General features: G+C 45.7%; 3 protein-coding genes across 3 annotated transcripts; 2 read left to right on the forward strand and 1 right to left on the reverse strand.

Annotated features, from left to right (window-relative positions):
* Positions 1-46: 46 nt before the first annotated feature.
* On the forward strand, positions 47-8,756 carry SGF29 (SAGA complex associated factor 29). Its single transcript, XM_041719539.2, has 9 exons — positions 47-150; positions 1,402-1,477; positions 1,552-1,624; positions 3,170-3,234; positions 3,395-3,524; positions 4,582-4,728; positions 5,860-5,895; positions 6,821-6,983; positions 7,888-8,756. The coding sequence occupies exons 1-9, from the start codon at positions 76-78 to the stop codon at positions 8,002-8,004; spliced, it is 882 nt and encodes a 293-aa protein (XP_041575473.1). The 5' UTR covers positions 47-75; the 3' UTR covers positions 8,005-8,756.
* SLX1B (SLX1 homolog B, structure-specific endonuclease subunit) lies at positions 8,708-13,013 on the reverse strand. The gene is made up of 5 exons (XM_041719540.2): positions 12,806-13,013; positions 12,155-12,206; positions 10,622-10,921; positions 9,526-9,656; positions 8,708-8,888 (listed from the first exon to the last, which is right to left on the reverse strand). Exons 1-5 carry the CDS (start codon positions 12,976-12,978, stop codon positions 8,771-8,773), a joined length of 774 nt encoding a protein of 257 aa, XP_041575474.2. The 5' UTR covers positions 12,979-13,013; the 3' UTR covers positions 8,708-8,770.
* Positions 13,014-13,764: 751 nt separating this feature from the next.
* On the forward strand, positions 13,765-16,285 carry BOLA2B (bolA family member 2B). Its single transcript, NM_001245245.2, is given in 3 exon segments — positions 13,765-13,856; positions 14,692-14,786; positions 15,994-16,285. Coding segments are annotated over 3 exon segments (267 nt in total). The 5' UTR covers positions 13,765-13,790; the 3' UTR covers positions 16,100-16,285.
* The last annotated feature ends 2,588 nt before the right edge of the window (positions 16,286-18,873 follow it).

Below are 18,873 nucleotides of genomic sequence, written 5' to 3' on the forward strand. Positions count from 1 at the left end.
AGGCGCCGCCATTTTCTCCCCCCGCCGCCATTTTCTGCCCCCCCCCCCCCCTCCGCCATCCCCGTTTTTCCCCTCATGGCGCTCGTCTCGGCCGATTCGCGCATCGCGGAGTTGCTGGGGGAGCTGCACCAGCTCATCAAACAGACGCAGGTACCCCCATTTATTTTAGGTTTTTCCCCTTTTTTATTTATTTTTTTTTTTAAGGATTTTTGGGGGTTTTTTTCCCTCAGGGTTTCCCCGTTTTGCAGCCCCGGGTCCCGTTTGGCCCTGAGGGATCCTCAAGGGTTTCGGTCTTTTCAAACTGTTTCCGCTGAGGGAGCCCAAAATCAATAATTTCACCCCAAAATAAGCCTTTTGCCCATCAGGGATCCCAAAAAATCACATACTTAACCCAAGAATCACCCATTTCACCCCAAAATATGTTTTTTTCCCCCTCAGGGATCTCAAAAATCACACATTTAACCCAAGAATCACCCATTTCACCCCAAAATATTTTTTTTCCCCTCAGGGATCTCAAAAATCACCTATTTCACCCCAAAATCACCCATTTCACTCCAAAATCAATTTTATTTCCCCATAGGATTCCAAAAATCACCCATTTAACCCCAAAATAACATTTTTTCCCCTCACTGATTACAAAAATCACCCATTTCACCCAAAAATCACCCATTTCACCCCCAATTCACCCATTTTACCCCAAAATCACCCATTTCACCCCAAAAATCACCAATTTCAGCACAAAATATCTTTTTTCCCCCTCACTGAGCCAAAAAAATCACCATTTCACATCCAAAATCAACTTTTTATTCCCTCAGGAATCTCAAAAATCACCCATTTTACCCCAAATCAGCAATTTCACCCAAAATAAACTTTTTTTTTCCCTTCACAAACCCCAAAAATCACCCATTTCACCCCAAAATCACCCATTTCACCCCAAAAATCAACATTTTTTGCACCTTTCAACTTATTTTCTTCATTTCCCCAGTTTTTCCTAATTTCCCTCCTTTTTTCGTCATTTCCCCCTTCTCCTTTTTTCATTTCCCCATTTTTTCCTAATTCCCCCCCTTTTCCCCTCCACTTTCTTAATTTTCCCCCCATTTCCCCCTATTTTCCATTCTTTTTTCCTAATTTTCCCCCATTTCCCCCCCTTTTCCCTTCAGTTTTTCCCCATTTTCCCCCTCTTTACTAATTTCACCCCTTTTTTCCTTCCTTTACTTTTCATTTACCCCTTTTTTTCCTAATTTCCTCCCCTTTCACCTCCTTTTTTTCCTCCTTTCCCCCTCTTTTCACCTCCTTTTTTCCCCATTTCCCCTCCTTTTTTCTTCATTTTCCCCAATTTCCCCCCCTTTTTCCCTCTTTTCCCCCAATTTTTCCCAAATTCCCCAATTTTTCTCCCCTCAGGAGGAGCGTTCCCGCAGCGAGCACAACCTGGTGAACATCCAGAAGACGCACGAGCGGATGCAGACGGAGAACAAAAGTAAAAAAATTCCGAGGTTTAAAGGGAATTTTGGGGCTTTTTGGCACATTTTGACTCTCAAAATTCCATTTTAGTTTCCCCCTATTACCGCACCAAGCTCCGAGGGCTCTACACCACAGCCAAGGCTGATGCCGAAGCCGAGTGCAAGTGAGTCCAAAATCCACAATTTTAAACCCAAAACCCCTCAAATTCTCATTTTATCCCCTCAAATTCCCATATTTCCCCTTCAAATTCCCATTTTATCCCTTCAAATTCCCATTTTTCCCCCGTAAATTCCGATTTCCTCCCCCAGATTTCCACTTTTTGCACTCACATTTTCTTTTTTCCCCTCAGATTTCTGCTTTTTAACCTCAAATTCCCACTTTATCCCTTCAAATTCCCATTTTTCCCCTTCAAATTCCCATTTCTTCTGCAGTTCCCCCCTTTTTCCTCACAGTTCTCTTATTTTTCCTCTCAATTCCCGTTTTTTCCCCACAATTCTCTCCTTTTCCCCCACAATTCCCTCCTTTTTCTTTACAATTCCCTCCTTTTTTCTCACAATTCCTTCCTTTTTCCTCATATTCCCTTATCTCCCCTCACAATTACCTTTTTTTCTCAAATTCTCTCCTTTTTCTTTAAAATTCCCTCATTTTTCCTGAAAATTCCCCCCTTTTTCCTCACAATTCCTTTTCCCCCACAATTGCTCCCTTTTTCTTTAAAATTCCCCCCTTTTTCTTTTTAAATTCCATTTTCTTTACAATTCCCTCTTTTCCTCCCAATTTCCCCCTTTTTTCGTCCCAATTCCCTTCTTTTCCCTCAAATTCCCCCCTTTTGCCTCCTAATTCCTCCCTTTTCCCTCACAATTCTCCTTTTCCTCACAATTCCCTCTTTTTTCTCACAATTCCCCTTTTTCCTCACAATTTCCTCCTTTTTCTTTACAATTCCCCCCTTTTTCTTCCCAAATCCCTTTTTCTTCACAATTCCCTCTTTTTCCTCACAATTCCCTTTTTCCCCCCAAATTCCACCGTTTTTCCCTCACAATTCCCTCTTTTTTCCTCACAATTCCCTCATTTTTCTTCCCAATTCCCTCCTTTTTCCTCACAATTTCCTCCTTTTTCTTTACAATTCCCCCCTTTTTCTTCCCAAATCCTTTTTTCTTTACAATTCCCTCTTTTTCCTCACAATTCCCTTTTTTCCCTCCAAATACCTCCCTTTTTCCCTCACAATTCCCTCTTTTTTCCTCACAATTCCCTCCTTTTTCTTTACAATTCCCCCCTTTTTCTTCCCAAACCCCTTTTTCTTCACATTCCCTCATTTTTCCTCAAATTCCCCCCTTTCTCCTCACAATTCCCTTTTTTCCCCCCAAATTCCGCCCTTTCCCCCAATTCCCCCCTTTTTCCTCACAATTCCATTTTTCCCCTCAAACTCCCCCATTTTTCCTCTCAATCCCCTCATTTTTTCCTCAAATCCCCTTTTTTTTTTTCAAATTCCCCCTTCTCCCTCACAATTCCCTCCTAATTCTCCCTAAACCCCCCATTTCTCACCCCACCTTCCTTATCCCCCCCAAACCCCACTTTTTTCCCCTCCCCACTCCCCAAACTCAAATTTTTCCCCCCAATTTTTACCCTTTTCCCCCGAATTTTTTACTTTTCCCCCCTAAATTTTTACTTTTCCCCCCAATTTTTACCTTTTTTCCCTCTTTTCCTCCCTCAGCGTCCTCCGCCGAGCTCTGGATAAAATCGCCGAGATCAAATCGCTGCTGGAGGAGCGGCGCATCGGTACGTCCGCTAGAGGGCGCTGCCACGCTGCCCTCACGGCGGCCAAAAAAGGCGGGAAACGCCTCAAACCCTTTCAAACCCCTCAAAATTCCGCCCAAACCCCTCAAATTTTTTAAAAAATTGTGTTATTTATAAAATTTTTTAAATTTTTAAATTCCAGCGGCCAAAATCGCCGGGATTTACAGCGAGGCGGAGCCGCCCAGGAAGACGATGAGGAGGGGGGTGCTGATGACGCTGCTGCAGCAGTCGGCCATGACGCTGCCGCTGTGGATCGGGAAACCCGGGGAAAAGTGAGGGGAAATGGGGAAAAAAAAAGGGAATTTTGGGAAATAATGAGGATTTTGGGAGGGTAAAGAGGGATTTGGGGGGAAAAAGTGAAAATTTGGGGGGGGGAAATGGAAATTTGGAAGAATAAGAGGGGATTTGGGGGTGCTGTGGATTAAGAAATGGGGGGAAAGTGATGAAAATGGGGGCAAATGGGGGGAAAAAGGGAATTTTTGGGGAATAATGAGGATTTTGGGAGGGTAAAGAGAGATTTGGGGGGGGAAAGTGGGAAATTGAAGGAAAAAAAGGGAGATTTGGGGGACTAAAAGAGGATTTGGGAGTGCTGAGGATGCTGCTGCTGTGGGTTGGGAAACCTGAGGAAAAGTGAGGGGAAAAGGGGAAAAAAATGGGAATTTTTGGGAAAAATGAGGATATTGGGAGGGTAAAGAAGGATTTGGGGGTGGGGGGGAAGTGGGAAAAAAAGGAAATTTGGGTGAATAAAAGGGGATCTGGGGGTGCTGAGGATGCTGCTGCTGTGGGTTGGGAAACCTGAGGAAAAGTGAGGGGAAATGGGAAAAAAAAATTGGGAATTTTGGGGAAAAATGAGGATTTGGGAAGGGTAAAGAGGGATTTGGGGGGGAAAAGTGAAAATTTGGGGGAGGGAAATGGAAATTTGGGGGAATAAAAGGGGATTTGCGGGTGCTGTGGATTAAGAAATGGGGGGGGAAATGGGAAAAAATGGGAATTTTGGGGAAATTGGGGGGAATAAAAGAGGATTTGGGGGTGCTGTGGATTAAGAAATGGGGGGGGAAATGGGGGGGAAAAGGGAATTTTTGGGAATAAGGAGGATTTTGGGAGGGTAAAGAGGGATTTGGTGGGGGAAAGTGGGAATTTGGGGGGAAAAAAATTTCCCCCCCAAAAAATCCCATTTTCTCCCCAAAAAATCCCATTCTTTCTCCAATTTCACCCCATTTTTTGCCCTAAAAAAATCACGTTTTCCCCCCCAATTTTCCCCCAATTTTCCCCCATAAAAACCCCAATTTCCCCCCAATTTTTTTCCCAAAAATCCCATTTTTTCCCCAGGCCCCCGCCGCTGTGCGGGGCGGTGCCGGCGGCGGGCGACTACGTGGCCAAGCCGGGGGACAAAGTGGCGGCGCGGGTGAAGGCGCTGGAGGGGGACGAGCAGTGGATCCTGGCCGAGGTGGTCAGCTACAGCCACGCCGCCAACAAGTGAGCCACTGACCCAAAATACCGCGGTTTCGGCCCAAAATTACCTGCTCTGCACACAAAATTCCACTTCTGGGACCAAAATTCCCTTTTATAGACCCAAAATTCGATTTTTGGGACCAAAATTCCCTTCTCTGGACCCCAAATCCCGGTTTTTGCACCCAAAATTCCCTTCTCTGGACACAAAATTCCGTTTTTTGGGACCAAAATTCCCTGCTCTGCACACAAAATTCTGTTTTTTGGGACCAAAATTACCTTCTCTGGACACAAAATTCAATTTTTGGGACCAAAATTCCCTTGTATAGACCCAAAATTCGATTTTTTGGCTCCAAAAATCTGCCTTTTTGGGATTAAAATTCCCTTTTATAGACCCAAAATTCGATTTTTTTGCCCTCAAAATTTAATTTTTTTTGGGAACAAAATTTACTTTTATAGACCCAAAATTCGATTTTTTACACCCAAAATTTCATTTTTTAGACCCAAAATTCCCTTTTACAGGCACAAAATCGGACTTTCTGGGCCCAAAATTCCCTTTTATAGACCCAAAATTCGATTTTTTACACCCAAAATTTCATTTTTTTAGACCCAAAATTCCCTTTTACAGGCACAAAATCGGACTTTCTGGGCCCAAAATTCCCTTTTATAGGCACAAAATTGGGATTTTTTACACCCAAACTTCCTTTCTCTGGACACAAAATTCCGATTTTTGGGACCAAAATTCCCTACTCTAGACACAAAATTCCACTTTTTGGGACCAAAATTCAATTTTTTGGGCCCAAAATTCCCTTTTCTGAACACAAAATTCCATTTTTGGCTCCAAAATCTGACTTTTTGGGATTAAAATTCCCTTTTATAGACCCGAAATTCGATTTTTTAGCTCCAAAATCTGATTTTTTGGGATTAAAATTCCCTTTTATAGACACAAAATTCGACTTTTTGGCTCCAAAATCTGAATTTTTGGGATTAAAATTCCTCTTTTTGTGTCCAAAATTCCCTTTTATAGGCACAAAATTTGGATTTTTTGGACCAAAATTTGCTTTTATAGACCCAAAGTTTCATTTTTTGGGCCCAAAATTCCTTTTTATAGGCACAAAATTGGATTTTTTGGGCTCAAAATTGGATTTTTTTCCCCAGGTACGAGGTGGACGACATCGACGAGGAAGGCAAAGAGTGAGCAATGAAAAACCCCAAAAATTTCATTTAAAATGCCCCAAAACCCCCTCAAACCACCCCAAAAAACCCCAAAATTTGCCCATAAAAATCCCATTTTCCCCCAATTTTCCCCCATAAAAATCCCAATTTTCCTTCATTTCCCCCCAGATTTTCCAACATAAAAATCACATTTTTTCCTTCCAAAAAAAATCCCAATTTCCCCGCATTTTACCCCCAAAAATCCTAATTTTCCCCCAACTACCCGCCCAAAAATGCCAAATTTCCCCCATAAAAATCCCAATTTTTCCCCAGTTACCCCCAAAATATTCCTCAAATTTTCCCCATAAAACCCCCAAATTTTCCCCATAAAACCCCCAAATTTTCCCAAATTACTCCCAAAATATTCCTCAAATTTTCCCCATAAAACCCCCAAATTTTCCCAAAAAAATCCCAAATTTTCACAAAAAAAATCAAATTTCCCATTTCCCACCAAATTTTCCCCCCAAAAAATCAAATTTCCCCCCATTTCCCACCAAATTTTCCCCCCAAAAAATCAAATTTTCCCATTTCCCCCCAAATGTTGCCCAAATTTTCCCAATAAAACCCTCCAAATTTTCCCCCCAACAAATCAAATTTTTCCCCTATTCCCCCCGCAAATTTTCCCCAATTTTTCCCCATAAAACCCCCCAAATTTTCCCCCCAAAAATCAAATTTTCCCCCCAAATTTTCCATATTTTTTCCCCAAAAAAATCAAATTTTTCCCTCATTTCCCTGCAATTCCCCCCCACTTTTCCCCCATAAAAATCACAATTTCCCCCCCATTTTTCCCCATAAAACCCCCATTTTCCCGCTGTTTCTCACCAAATTTTCTGCGTATTTTCCCTATAACCCCCAATTTCTCCCCGATTTTCCCAAACCCGCCGTTTTTCGCCCCAAACCGCAGGCGCCACACGCTGAGCCGCCGCCGCATCATCCCCCTGCCCCAGTGGAAAACCAACCCCGAGACCGACCCCGAGGCGCTGTTCCACAAGGAGCAGCTGGTGCTGGCGCTCTACCCGCAGACCACCTGCTTCTACCGCGCCCTCATCCACGCCCCGCCCCAGCGCGTGAGTCCCCGGCCCCCGAAATCCCCGTTTTGGGGAGAAAACCCCGAAAAAATCGGAGATTTGGGGCAAAAATAGCGCGAAAAATGAGAAATCTGCGTGCGGAAATGGGGGCGGCCACTAGGGGGCGTTGTGTTGCTAGGGGGCGTGGCTTGTTGCTAGGGAAGCTAATACCATATAAGGAGTTGCTAAGGGGCGTGGCTTGTTGCTAAGGAGAGTCATTGCCATATAAGGTGGTTGCTAAGGGGCGTGGCTTGTTGCTAAGGAGAGTCATTGCCATATAAGGCGGTTGCTAAGGGGCGTGGCTTGTTGCTATGGTGAGTAATTGCCATTTAAGGCAGTTGCTAAGGGGCGTGGCTTGTTGCTAAGGAGAGCCATTGCCATATAAGGGGGTTGCTAAGGGGTGTGGCTTGTTGCTAAGGAGAGTCGTTGCTATATAAGGGGTTGCTAAGGGGCGTGGCTTGTTGCTAGGGAAGTTATTAGCATATAAGGGGGTTGCTAAGGGGCGTGGCCTGTTGCTAGGGAAGTTATTAGCATATAAGGGGTTGCTAAGGGGCGTGGTTTGTTGCTAAGGAGAGTCATTGCAATATTAGGTTGTTGCTAAGGGGCGTGGCTTGTTGCTAAGGAGAGCCATTGCCATAAAAGGGGGTTGCTAAGGGGCGTGGCTTGTTGCTATGGAGAGTCATTGCCATATAAGGGGGTTGCTAAGGGGCGTGGCTTGTTGCTAGGGAAGCTAATGCCATATAAGGGGGTTGCTAAGGGGCGTGGCTTGTTGCTAAGGGGGTTGCTAAGGGGCGTGGCTTGTTGCTAGGGAAGCTAATAGCATATAAGAGGGTTGCTAAGGGGCATGGCTCATTTCTAATCCATATTTTTCCCCAAATTTTCAATTTTTTTCCCCAAATTTCAGCCCCAGGACGATTATTCGGTGCTGTTCGAGGACACCTCCTACGCCGACGGTTACTCCCCGCCCCTCAACGTCGCCCAGCGCTACGTGGTGGCCTGCAAAGAAACCAAAAAAAAGTGAAATTTTGGGCAAAACCACCCAAAATTTGGGAAAAAACACCCAAAATTTAAGAAGACCAACCTGGAATTAGGTAGGGAGGGAAAAAACGGGATTTGGAAAGGGGAAAATAAAGGAAAATTTGATTTATTGGGGGGAAAAAATAAAAGGGATTTTAGCATGGAAAAAATGTGGGGAAAATTGATTTTTTGGAGGGAAACCTGGGATTTTTATTGGGAGAAATTGGGAATTTTATAAAGAGAAAATTGGGAATTTTTGGGGGTAAAACTGGCAAATTCATGCGGGAAAAAAAAGATGTTTTTATGGGGAAAAAAATGAAGTTTTTATAAGGGAGAATTGAGGATTTCTTTGGGGAATGATTGGGATTTATTTGAGGTGGGAAAATTTGGGATTTTTATGGGAAATAATTAAGAAATTTTAGGGGTAAACGTGGGATTTTTGTGGTGAAAATTGACAAAAAAAGTCTGAAAATCTGTGAAAAAATATCCCAAAATTTTTTTGGGAGGGGTTGGAGGATGGGAAGATCCCAAAAAATTATTTTTCGGGGGAAAAAAGTTGCAAAAAATGTAAAATAAGTTGAAAAAAATGGGGGGAAAAATGGGATTTTTGGCTCTCAAAATGGCGGCCAAAAGTGGGAGGGGCAAAAAGGGAAATGACGTCATGGGGCGTGGCCAAAAGTCACACCCCTTTAGTTATAATTAAACAATTTATTAATTAAAAGTTATTTTATTGTAAATAAATAATTTAAAATGCAATTGCGGGTGTGGTTTCACGTGGGGGCGGAGCTTGGGATGATGACATCATCAGGCTCCGCCCACTCCTCTTCAGGCTCCGCCTCTCCCAAGCAGCGACGAATCAGATCGCCCCAGAGGAGGTGGGTGTGGCACCTGGGGGCGGGGTCAGAGTCAGGACACACCATCTTTGGACAAGCCCCGCCCCCTGGCAGCCATATTGAATATTTCCTTTATTAAATAAATGCAAATTAAAACAAGCCCTGCCCCCTGGCAGCCATATTGAATATTTTTTTATAAGGGGAATGCAAATTAAAACAAGCCCCGCCCCCTGGCAGCCATATTGAATATTTTTTTATAAGGGGAATGCAAATTAAAACAAGCCCCGCCCCCTGGCAGCCATATTGGAACATTTCCTTAGAAGGGAAATGCAAATTAAAATAAGTCCCACCCCCTGGCAGCCATCTTGAAATTTTTCCTGATAAAACAAATAGGAATTAAAACAAGCCCTGCCCCCGGCAGCCATATTGAAATATTTCTTTATAAGAGAAATGCAAATTAAAACAAGCCCCACCCCCTGGCAGCCATATTGAAACCTTTCCTGATAAAACAAATAGGAATTAAAACAAGCCCCACCCCCTGGCAGCCATCTTGGAACGTTCCCTCATAAGGTAAAGCTCCTTAAAAAACAAGCCCCGCCCCCTGGCAGCCATCTTGGATCCTTTCCTTAAAAGGAAAACCGCTCTAAACAACAAGCTCCGCCCCCCAGCATTAAGCCCCGCCCCTTTTTTACCCGGGACAGTTTCCCCCCACGGGCAGCAGCTGCAGCGGCTCCGGGGCCAGGAAGAGCCGGGCCAGGCACGGGGCGTGGGCGGCCATCTTGCACTGGGGGCGGGGACAGCGCAGAAGGGGCGTGGCCTGTTCCTGAAAACATCAAAACGCTGAAATTCCTGCTTGAACCGCATAAATTTGCATAAATTATGCATTTCAATGTGATTTAACTAGTTTTTAACCTCACAGCGATTTATTAACAGCACATCAGGCCCCTGCCCACACCCCAAATTTCCATATATTTGCGTTTTCATGCTCCAAAATTCATCAAATTTGTATTTTGTTCTCTTTAGTGAAGGCCACGCCCCTTTTAGACCACGCCCAACATTAAAAATTCCCCACCATCCTAATTAAACCTATTTTAACCCCTCCTCTTTTAATTAAAGCCCCTCCCATATTTAAGTGATTATATAAACCACACCCACTTAAGCCACACCCACCTCATTAAACTCATTTAAATATAAGCCACTCCCACTTTAACCCCCAATTGAGCCCCGCCCACCTCATTAAACCCATTTCAACCCCTCCCCTTTTAATTTAAGCCCCTCCCATATTTAAATGACCATATAAACCACACTTACCTAAGACACACCCACCTAATTAAACTCACTTATATTCAAGCCCCTCCCACTTTAACCCTCAATTTAGCCACGCCCACCTCATTAAACCCAGTTCAACCCCTCCCCTTTAAATTTAAGCCCCTCCCATATTTAAATGACCACATAAGCCACACCCACCTCATTAAACTCATTTAAATCTAAGCCCCTCCCACTTTCAAACCCCAATTTATTAAGCCCCGCCCACCTCATTAAACCCATTTAAACCCCTCCCCTTTTAATTCAAACTCCTCCCATATTCAAATGAGCACTTAAGCCCCGCCCCTTACCTCCCCACACAAGCCACACCCACCTCATTAAACTCATTTAAATGTAAGCCCCTCCCACTTTCAAACCCCAATTTATTAAGCCCCACCCACCTCATTAAACCCAGTTCAACCCCTCCCCTTTCAATTCAAGCCCCTCCCACATGCAAATGAGCACTTAAGCCCCGCCCCTTACCTCATTACACAAGCCACACCCCCCGCCCGTTTCCGCCATTTGGCTCCGCCCCTTTTTCCTTTTCAGGCGCGGTGGCCCCGCCCCCTCCTCCTGCACCACGTGATTGGGCGGGGCCAGCTCGAGGGCGGGGCCCGGGGGGCGGAGCCAGCGAATCCGCAGCGGGAGGCGGGACCAGGGCGGGGCCCAAAGGAGGCGGGGCAGCACGCGGAGGGCGAAGCTGATTGGCTGCTCCCGCGGGCGGCGGGGGGGCGGGGCCAGGAGGCGGCGGGAGGAGTTGGGGTGTTGCCACGCCCACTCGAACTGGAAAAGGGGCGGGGCTTAAGTGCTCATTTACATATGAGAGGGGTTTAACATAAAAGGGGTGGGGCTTAAGTGCTCATTTAAATATGGGAGGGGCTTATGATAAAGGGGGCGGGGCTTAAGTGCTCATTTAAATATGGGGGGGCTTTTTATAAAAGGGGCAGGGCTTAAGTGATCATTTAAATATGGGAGGGGCTTACGATAAAAGGGGCGGGGCTTAAGTGCTCATTTAAATATGGGAGGGGTTTATGATAAAAGGGGCAGGGCTTAAGTGCTCATTTAAATATGGGAGGGATGATAAAAGGGGCGGGGCTTAAGTGGTCATTTGAATATGGGAAAGGCTTAAATTTAAAGGGGAGGGATTTAAATGGGTTTAATGAGGTGGGCGTGGCTAAATTGGGGATTGAAGTGGGAGGGGCTTAGATTTAAATGAGTTTAATGAGGTGGGTGTGGCTAAAGTGGGTGTGGCTTAAATCATCATTTAAATATGGGAGGGGCTCAAATTAAAAGGGGAGGGGTTAAACTGGGTTTAATGAGGTGGGCGGGGCTTAATTTGGGATTAAAAGTGGGAGGGGTTTACATTTAAATAAGTTTAATGAGGTGGGTGTGGCTAAAGTGGGTGTGGCTTATTTGGTCATTTAAATATGGGAGGGGCTTAAATTAAAAGGGGAGGGGTTGAAATGGGTTTAATGAGGTGGGTGGGGCTTAACTTGGAATTAAAAGTGGGAGTGGCTTACATTTAAATGAGTTTAATGAGGTGGGTGTGGCTTAAGTGGGTGTGGCTGATATGGTCATTTAAATATGGGAGGGGCTTAAATTAAAAGGGGAGGGATTTAAATGCGTTTAATGAGGTGGGCGGGGCTTAATTGGGCTTAAAAGTGTGTGGGGCTTATATTTAAATGAGTTTAATGAGGTGGGTGGGGCTTATGTGGGCGGGGTTAAAGTGGGAGGGGCTTACATTCAAATCAGTTTAACAATGTGGATGTGGCTTATATGGTAATTTAAATATGGGAGGGGCTTAAATTAAAATAGGGGTTAAATGTGGTTTAATGAGGTGGGCGGGGCTTAAGAAATTAAGGGTAAAACTAGGAGGGGCTTACATGTAAATTAGTTTAATGAGGTGGGTGTGGTTTAAGTGGGTGGGGTTGAAACTGGGAGGGGCTTAAAATACAATGGGAGGGGTTGATTGTTATTTAATGAGGTGGGCGGGGCTTAAAAGGGGGCGGGGCTCACCCTGAGGGCGGCGACGTCGGAGGGGAAGCCGTGGACGAAAAGTTCCATTTCCCTTTTCGGGGGACAAAATTGGTAAAATAAATTGATTTTTAAAATAATTAATAATTATTTAATAAAATTAATCAGAATTCCACATCGAAACCCTTTAAAACCCCCCAAATCTTCCCCAAAAATTCCCCACATTTGACTTTAATTTTCTTGAATTCCCCCAAAATCTCCCAAATATTTTTCAAATATCCCCAAATTTTTCCTGAACCCATCGGAATGCCCCCAAAATATATTTTAAATCCTTTTAAATTCCCCCAAATTCCCCAATTAACCCCTTCAATCCCCCAAAATCCCCTTTTAACCCCCCCAAAATCCCCATTTAATCCCTTTAAAGACCCCGAATCCCCCAAAATCCGCTTCTAAACCCCCCCAAATCCCCATTTATCCCTTTAAACCCCCCAAATCCCCATTTAACCCCTTCGAACCCCCCAAAACCCCCCAAAATCCCCTTTAAACCACCCAAAATCCCCTTCGAACCCCCCCAAATCCCTATTAATCCCTTTAAACCCCCCAAATACCAATTTAATCCCTTCAAAATCCCCCAAATCCCCATTTAACCCCTTCAAACCCCCCAAATCCCCCCAAATCCCCCCAAACCCTGACCAGGGCCCCCTCCCGCTGGTCTTTTTGGCCCCTCCGCCCCTCCGTCCCGCGTTGTGCTGCCGCAGCCGCCGCCGCGGGTCCACCGTGAACCCCACGTAGGCCGCGGAACCTCCGCCACGGGGGCCGCGGGCCCGGGGGGATCCGCGGGAGCGCAGCAGGTACACGGCGCGCATGGCGCCCACAATGCACCGCGGCGGGCGCCACTTCCGCCCGCGCTCAACATGGCGGCGGTACGGCCTTGTTATCCCACAATCCATTGCGGGATTGTAGCTCCGCCTCTTTAAAATGGCGGCGGTACGGCCTAGCTATCCCACAATCCATTGCGGGATTGTAGCTCCGCCTCTTTAAAATGGCGTCGGTTGTGTGCCTCCTTACCCACAATGCACCGCGGCACCACTTCCGCCCCCGCTCAAAATGGCGGCGTTACGGCCTCGTTATCCCACAATCCATTGCGGAATTGTAGTTCCGCCTCTTCAAGATGGCGGCGGTTCAGTGTCTCGTTACCCACAATGCACTGCGGCAGAATTGTAGTTTTATCTTTTAAAGATGGCGGCGGTTTGTGCCTCGTTACCCACAATGCACTGCGGCAGAATTGTAGTTTTATCTTTTAAAGATGGCGGCGGTTTGTGCCTCGTTACCCACAATGCACTGCGGGAGGAAAAAAAAAATTATATTTAATGATAAGCATTATGTAGCATTAATTAGCTTGTACTTGCGGTGAGTGGTTAATAGGCGTTAATTAGTGATGAATTTATTTTAATTGGTGCTTAATAACCGCCTCGCTTACCCACAATGCCGCGTTTCACTTCCGCCTCTTTACCCACAAACCTTTGCGCCTTTTACTGTCTTCGCCTCGCTTACCCACAATTCCCTGCCTTACTTCCGCCTCATTACCCACAATGCATCGCTCTCCCCGCCCGTCCCGCCTCGCTTTCCCATCGAGCCCCGCGCAGCGCCGGAAGTGACGCAGGGCCCCTGACCGGAAATGGAGCCGCCCACGGCGGAGGAGCTGCGGGAGCGGCTCCGGGAGCGGCTCCAGGCCGAGCACGTGGTGCGTCATTAATTCATTAATTAGCGGCTAATTAGCGACCCCCGCCGGGTCATTGGGCTGGGCAGGGCGGTAATTAGCTGGGAGGGCGGTTAATGAGCGGTTGGGGGGCGTTAATTGGGCGGGGGAGGGGTAATTAGCATTAATTAACCTTAATTAGCGTTAATTAAGATGATAATTCGTTTCGGGAGGGGTTAATTTGGGTTAATTAGGATTCTAATTAGGCGGGGGAGGGGTAATTCGAGGTAATTAAGGTGGTAATTAGGTTTGAGAGGGGTTAATTAGCGTTAACTATGATTCTAATTAGGTTTGGGACTGGTTAATTAGCCTTAATTAGCGTTAATTTGGGTTATTTAGGGTGCCAGTTAGGCGAGGGAGGGTTTAATTAGCGTTAATTAGGTTTAGGAGGGGTTAATTAGGGTTAATTTAGTTGCTAATTATTTTTTTGAGGGGTTAATTAGGGAGGTAATTAGCCTTTCAGATATGTTAATTAGTGGTTAAATTATCATTAATCAACGTTAATTAGCTGTTAATAAACGCTAATAACCATTTAGTGGGTGCCAATTAACATTTAACAAGTGCTAATTATCTTCTTATTAATTATTTTTATATTTAATTATAAGCATTATGTAGCATTAATTAGCTTATACTTGCAGCGAGCGGTTAATGAGCATTAATTAGCGGTAATTAGCGATGAATTTATATTAATTGGTGTTTATTAACAACTAATTAGCCGTTAACGAGTGCTAATCACCCCTTAATTAAAATATTGTTCCTCATTAGCATGGGCGGGGGGGCGGGACGTTAATTGTTGCTAATTAATCAGCGCTAATTGCAGGAGGTGCAGGACTCGCCCCAGCTCTGCCCCGGAAGTTTCCGCGTTCTCGTCGTTTCCGGAACGTTCCGCGGCCTCAAAACGCTCCAGAGGCACCGGTGGGGGCGGGGCCTAATTTGCATTTAATTATAAAAGGGGTGGGGCCTAATTTGGGTTTAATTATTAAAGGGGCGGGGCTTAATTTGGATTTTAAATATAAAAAGGGCAGGGCTTAATTTGGGTTTAATTAAAAAGAGGCGGGGCTTTAAATGGGATTTAAATTAGAAAGGGGCGGGGCTTAATTTTGGTTTAATTGGGAAAAGGGGCGTGGCTTAATTTGAGGTTAATTGGGGAAATGGGTGGGGCTTAAATTGGGTTTAATTGGGAAAAGGGGCGGGGCTTAATTTGGATTTAAATATAAAAGGGGTGGGGCTTAATTTGGGGTTAATTGGAAAAGGGGCGGGGCTTAAATTGGGTTTTAATATAAAAGGGGTGGGGCTTAAATTTGGGTTAATCGGGAAAGGGGCGGGGCTTAATTTTGGTTTAATTGGGGAAAAGGGCGGGGCTTAATTTTGGTTTAATTGGGAAAAGGGGCGGGGCTTAATTTGCATTTAATTGGGGAAGGGGCGGGGCTTAATTTGGGTTTAATTTGGGAAAGGGGCGGGGCTTAAATTGGGTTTAATTGGGGAAGGGGCGGGGCTTAATTTGGGTTTAATTGGGAAAAGGGGCGTGGCTTATTTTGCATTTAATTAGAAGAGGGGTGGGGCTTGATTTGGGTTTAATTGGGAAAGGGGCGGGGTTTAATTTAGGTTTAAATCAGAAAATTATCAAGGCTTAATTTGGATTTAATTAAAAAAGGGGTGGGGCTTTATTTGAGTTTAATTGGGGAAAAGGGCGGGGCTTAATTTGGGTTTAATTGGGAAAATGGGCGGGGCTTAATTTGAGTTTAATTGGGAAAGGGGTGGGGCTTAATTTGGGTTTAATTAGGAAAAGAGGCGGGGCTTAATTTGAGGTTAATTGGGGAAAGGGGCGGGGCTTATTTTGGGTTTAATTGGGAAAAGGGGCAGGGCTTAATTTGGGTTTTAATTAGGGAAAGGGGCGGGGCTTGAATTGGGTTTAAATGGGGAAATGGGCGGAGCTTAATTTAAATTTAATTGGGAAAAGGGGTGGGGCTTAATTTAAATTTAATTGGGAAAAGGGGCGGGGCTTACATTTGTCTTATATGGGAAAAGGGGCGGGGATTGATTAATAATTAATTACAGAAGGGGTTAACGAGGGGTTTTAAGGGCTGGTCTGGGGGTTAATTAGCATCTCATGAATATGCAGGCTGGTTAACGAGGCGCTGCAGGAGGAGCTGGGCCGCATCCACGCGCTGGAGCAGCGAACGCTGACGCCCGAGCAGTGGGAGGCGGAGCGTGGCTCATCTGCATAAATTTGCATACCGCCGCCTTTCCGCCTCCGCTTTGCCTATGCATGGATTTGCATAAATTAGCCCGGCCTGGCTCTGATTGGTTGAGGCCACGCCCCCTTTTCAGGCCTTAAATGGAGGGGGAAGGGCGTGGGTGTGGTGCTCATTTGCATAAATTTGCATTAAGGCAATAAACATTCCTCATTTGCATATTGCTGTGGTATTATTGGGTTGGGGCAGCTTTTGAAGGGGGTTTGGAGGGTGATTTGCATGAATTTGCATAATTTTGGGGGACAGGGAGGGGCTCCCAGTTTGATCCCAGTCCCCACCCCCCAAAATAGAACCAAAAATGACCCAAAATGCCCCAAAATTGCCCAAAAAAAGACCAAAAATGACCCAAAATGGAACCAAAATGGACCAAAAATGGTCCAAAAATGACTCAAAAGTGGCACAAAATGGCTCAAAAATGATCCAAAAAAGGTCGAAAAATGACCCAAAAATGAATCAAAAAAATGTCCAAAAATGGCCTAAAATGACCCCAAAATGGCCCAAAATTGACTCCCAAAAATATCCAAAAATGAGCCCAAAATGGTCCCAAAAAGGGCCTAAAAATTACTCAAAAAATGTCCAAAAATGAGCCAAAAATGCTCAAATATGTCACAAAATTGACTCCAAAAAATGCCCAAAAATGACCGAAAATGTCACAAAAAAGGTCCCAAAAATGGTCAAAAATTATTCAAAAATGGTCCCAAAAGTGTCCCAAAACTGACTCCTAAAAATATCCAAAAATGGTCCAAAAATGGCAAAAATTAGTCAAAAAAGTCCAAAAATAGCCCAAAATGATACAAAAGTGACCTAAAATGACCCAAAAATGGTCCCTAAAATGGCCCAAAATTGACCCTAAAAAATGTCCCAAAAATGGCCCAAAATTGACCCTAAAAAATGTCCCAAAAAAAGGTCCCAAAACGACCCAAAATTGACCCCAAAGTGACCCAAAAAATTATCCGAAAAAAGTCCCAAAATGACCCAAAATGACCCAGAAATGACAAATCCCCTCCCCCACCCCCGCGGGATTCGATGGGGGGGAGGGGCGGCCCCTCCCCCTCCCCTCCCCCACCCCCCGGCCCCGCCTCTGCCCGGGGTGGGGGAGGGGCCGATTTTGGGTCATTTTGGGACTTTTTCGGCCATTTTGGGGCCATTTCGGGACCTTTTTTTGGGTCATTTTTGGTCTTTTTTTGGGGCAATTTTGGGGTTTTTTTTAATTATTTTTTTGGGGGGTGGGGAAAGGGATTTTTGGGGTGGGGGAGGGGCCGATTTTGGGGTGGCTTTGGGACATTTTGGGTCTTTTTTGGGGCCATTTTTGGGCCACTTTTGAGTCCATTTTGGGACCTTTTTTTGGGTCATTTTTGGGTCTTTTTTTTGGGGTCAATTTTGGGGCAATTTTTGGGCATTTTGGGTTTGGTTTGTTTTTTGGGGGGTGGGGGAGGGGCAATTCGGGGTCATTTTTTTGAGGGTGGGGGAGGGGCCGATTTTGGGGTCACTTTGGGACATTTTGGGTCTTTTTTGGGGTCAATTTTGGTCATTTTTTTGTCATTTGGGGGGTGGGGGAGGGGATTCGGGGGTGGGGGAGGGGCGGGGACAGGACTTTGAGAGTGGGGGAGGGGCCTGAAGGGTGGGGGAGGGGATTTGGGGTGGGGGAGGGGCCGATTTTTGGGGTCACTTTGGGACTTTTTGGTCATTTTTGTCATTTCTGGGTCATTTTGGGTCATTTTTGAGCCATTTTTGGGTCATTTTGGGACATTTTTTGGAGGCAATTTTGGGACATTTTTGGGACCGTTTTTGGCTCATTTTTCAGCCATTTTTGGGTCATTTTTGGGACATTTTTTGTACATTTTTTGGTCATTTTTGTGTCATTTTTCGAGTCAATTTTGGGTCATTTTTGGACATTTTTAGAACCATTTTGGGTCATTTTTGGAGGGGATTTGAGGGTGGGGGAGGGGAAATTTGACGCCATTTTTGAGGGTGGGGGAGGGGCCGATTTTGGGGTGACTTTGGGACACTTTGAGTCTTTTTGGGACCTTTTTTTGGGTCACTTTTGGGTCTTTTTTTGGGGGTCAATTTTGGGGCAATTTTTGGGCATTTTGGGGCTTTTTTTTTGTTTCGTTCGAGGTGGGGGAGGGGATTTGGGGGTGGGGGAGGGGCTGGGAGAGGACTTTGAGAGTGGGGGAGGGGCTTGAAGGGTGGGGGAGGGGAAACTCGGGGTGGGGGAGGGGCAATTCGGGGTAATCATTGAGGGTGGGGGAGGGGCCGATTTTGGGGCCATTTTGGGTCTCTTTTGGGGTCAATTTTGCGGAATTTTGGTCTTTTTTTAAAATTCTCATTTGGGGGTGGGGGAGGGGAAGTTTGGGGTGGGGGAGGGGAAATTTGGGGTGGATTTAAGGGTGGGGGAGGGGAACTGAGGCGGTTTTGAGGGTGGGGGAGGGGATTTTCGGGGTGGGGGAGGGGCAATTTGGGGTGGGGGAGGGGATTTGAGGGTGGGGGGAGGGGAAATTTGGGGTGGATTTAAGGGTGGGGGAGGGGAACTGGGGCGGTTTTGAGGGTGGGGGAGGGGATTTGGGGGTGGGGGAGGGGAAATTTGGGGTGGGGGAGGGGAACTGAGGCGGTTTTGAGGGTGGGGGAGGGGAAATTTGGGGTGGGGGAGGGGATTTAAGGGTGGGGGAGGGGAACTGAGGCGGTTTTGAGGGTGGGGGAGGGGATTTGGGGTGGGGGAGGGGTTGTGACGATGGGGGCGGGGCTCA

The sequence above is a fragment of the Taeniopygia guttata genome, chromosome 16 (assembly GCF_048771995.1).
Source record: "Taeniopygia guttata chromosome 16, bTaeGut7.mat, whole genome shotgun sequence".
In the NCBI taxonomy this organism is placed as follows: domain Eukaryota; kingdom Metazoa; phylum Chordata; class Aves; order Passeriformes; family Estrildidae; genus Taeniopygia; species Taeniopygia guttata.

Coding starts and splice junctions, on each gene's coding strand:
- SGF29 (XM_041719539.2), top strand. CDS start 76: ATGGCGCTCGTCTCGGCCGATTCGCGCATCGCGGAGTTGCTGGGGGAG. Junction 3,525..4,581: donor ATCGGGAAACCCGGGGAAAA/GTGAGGGGAAAT, acceptor TTTTTTCCCCAG/GCCCCCGCCGCTGTGCGGGG. Junction 4,729..5,859: donor TACAGCCACGCCGCCAACAA/GTGAGCCACTGA, acceptor TTTTTTCCCCAG/GTACGAGGTGGACGACATCG.
- SLX1B (XM_041719540.2), bottom strand. CDS start 12,978: ATGCGCGCCGTGTACCTGCTGCGCTCCCGCGGATCCCCCCGGGCCCGC. Junction 10,922..12,154: donor CCGACGTCGCCGCCCTCAGG/GTGAGCCCCGCC, acceptor CCCCTTTTCCAG/TTCGAGTGGGCGTGGCAACA. Junction 9,657..10,621: donor GGTGTGGCTTGTGTAATGAG/GTAAGGGGCGGG, acceptor TGATGTTTTCAG/GAACAGGCCACGCCCCTTCT.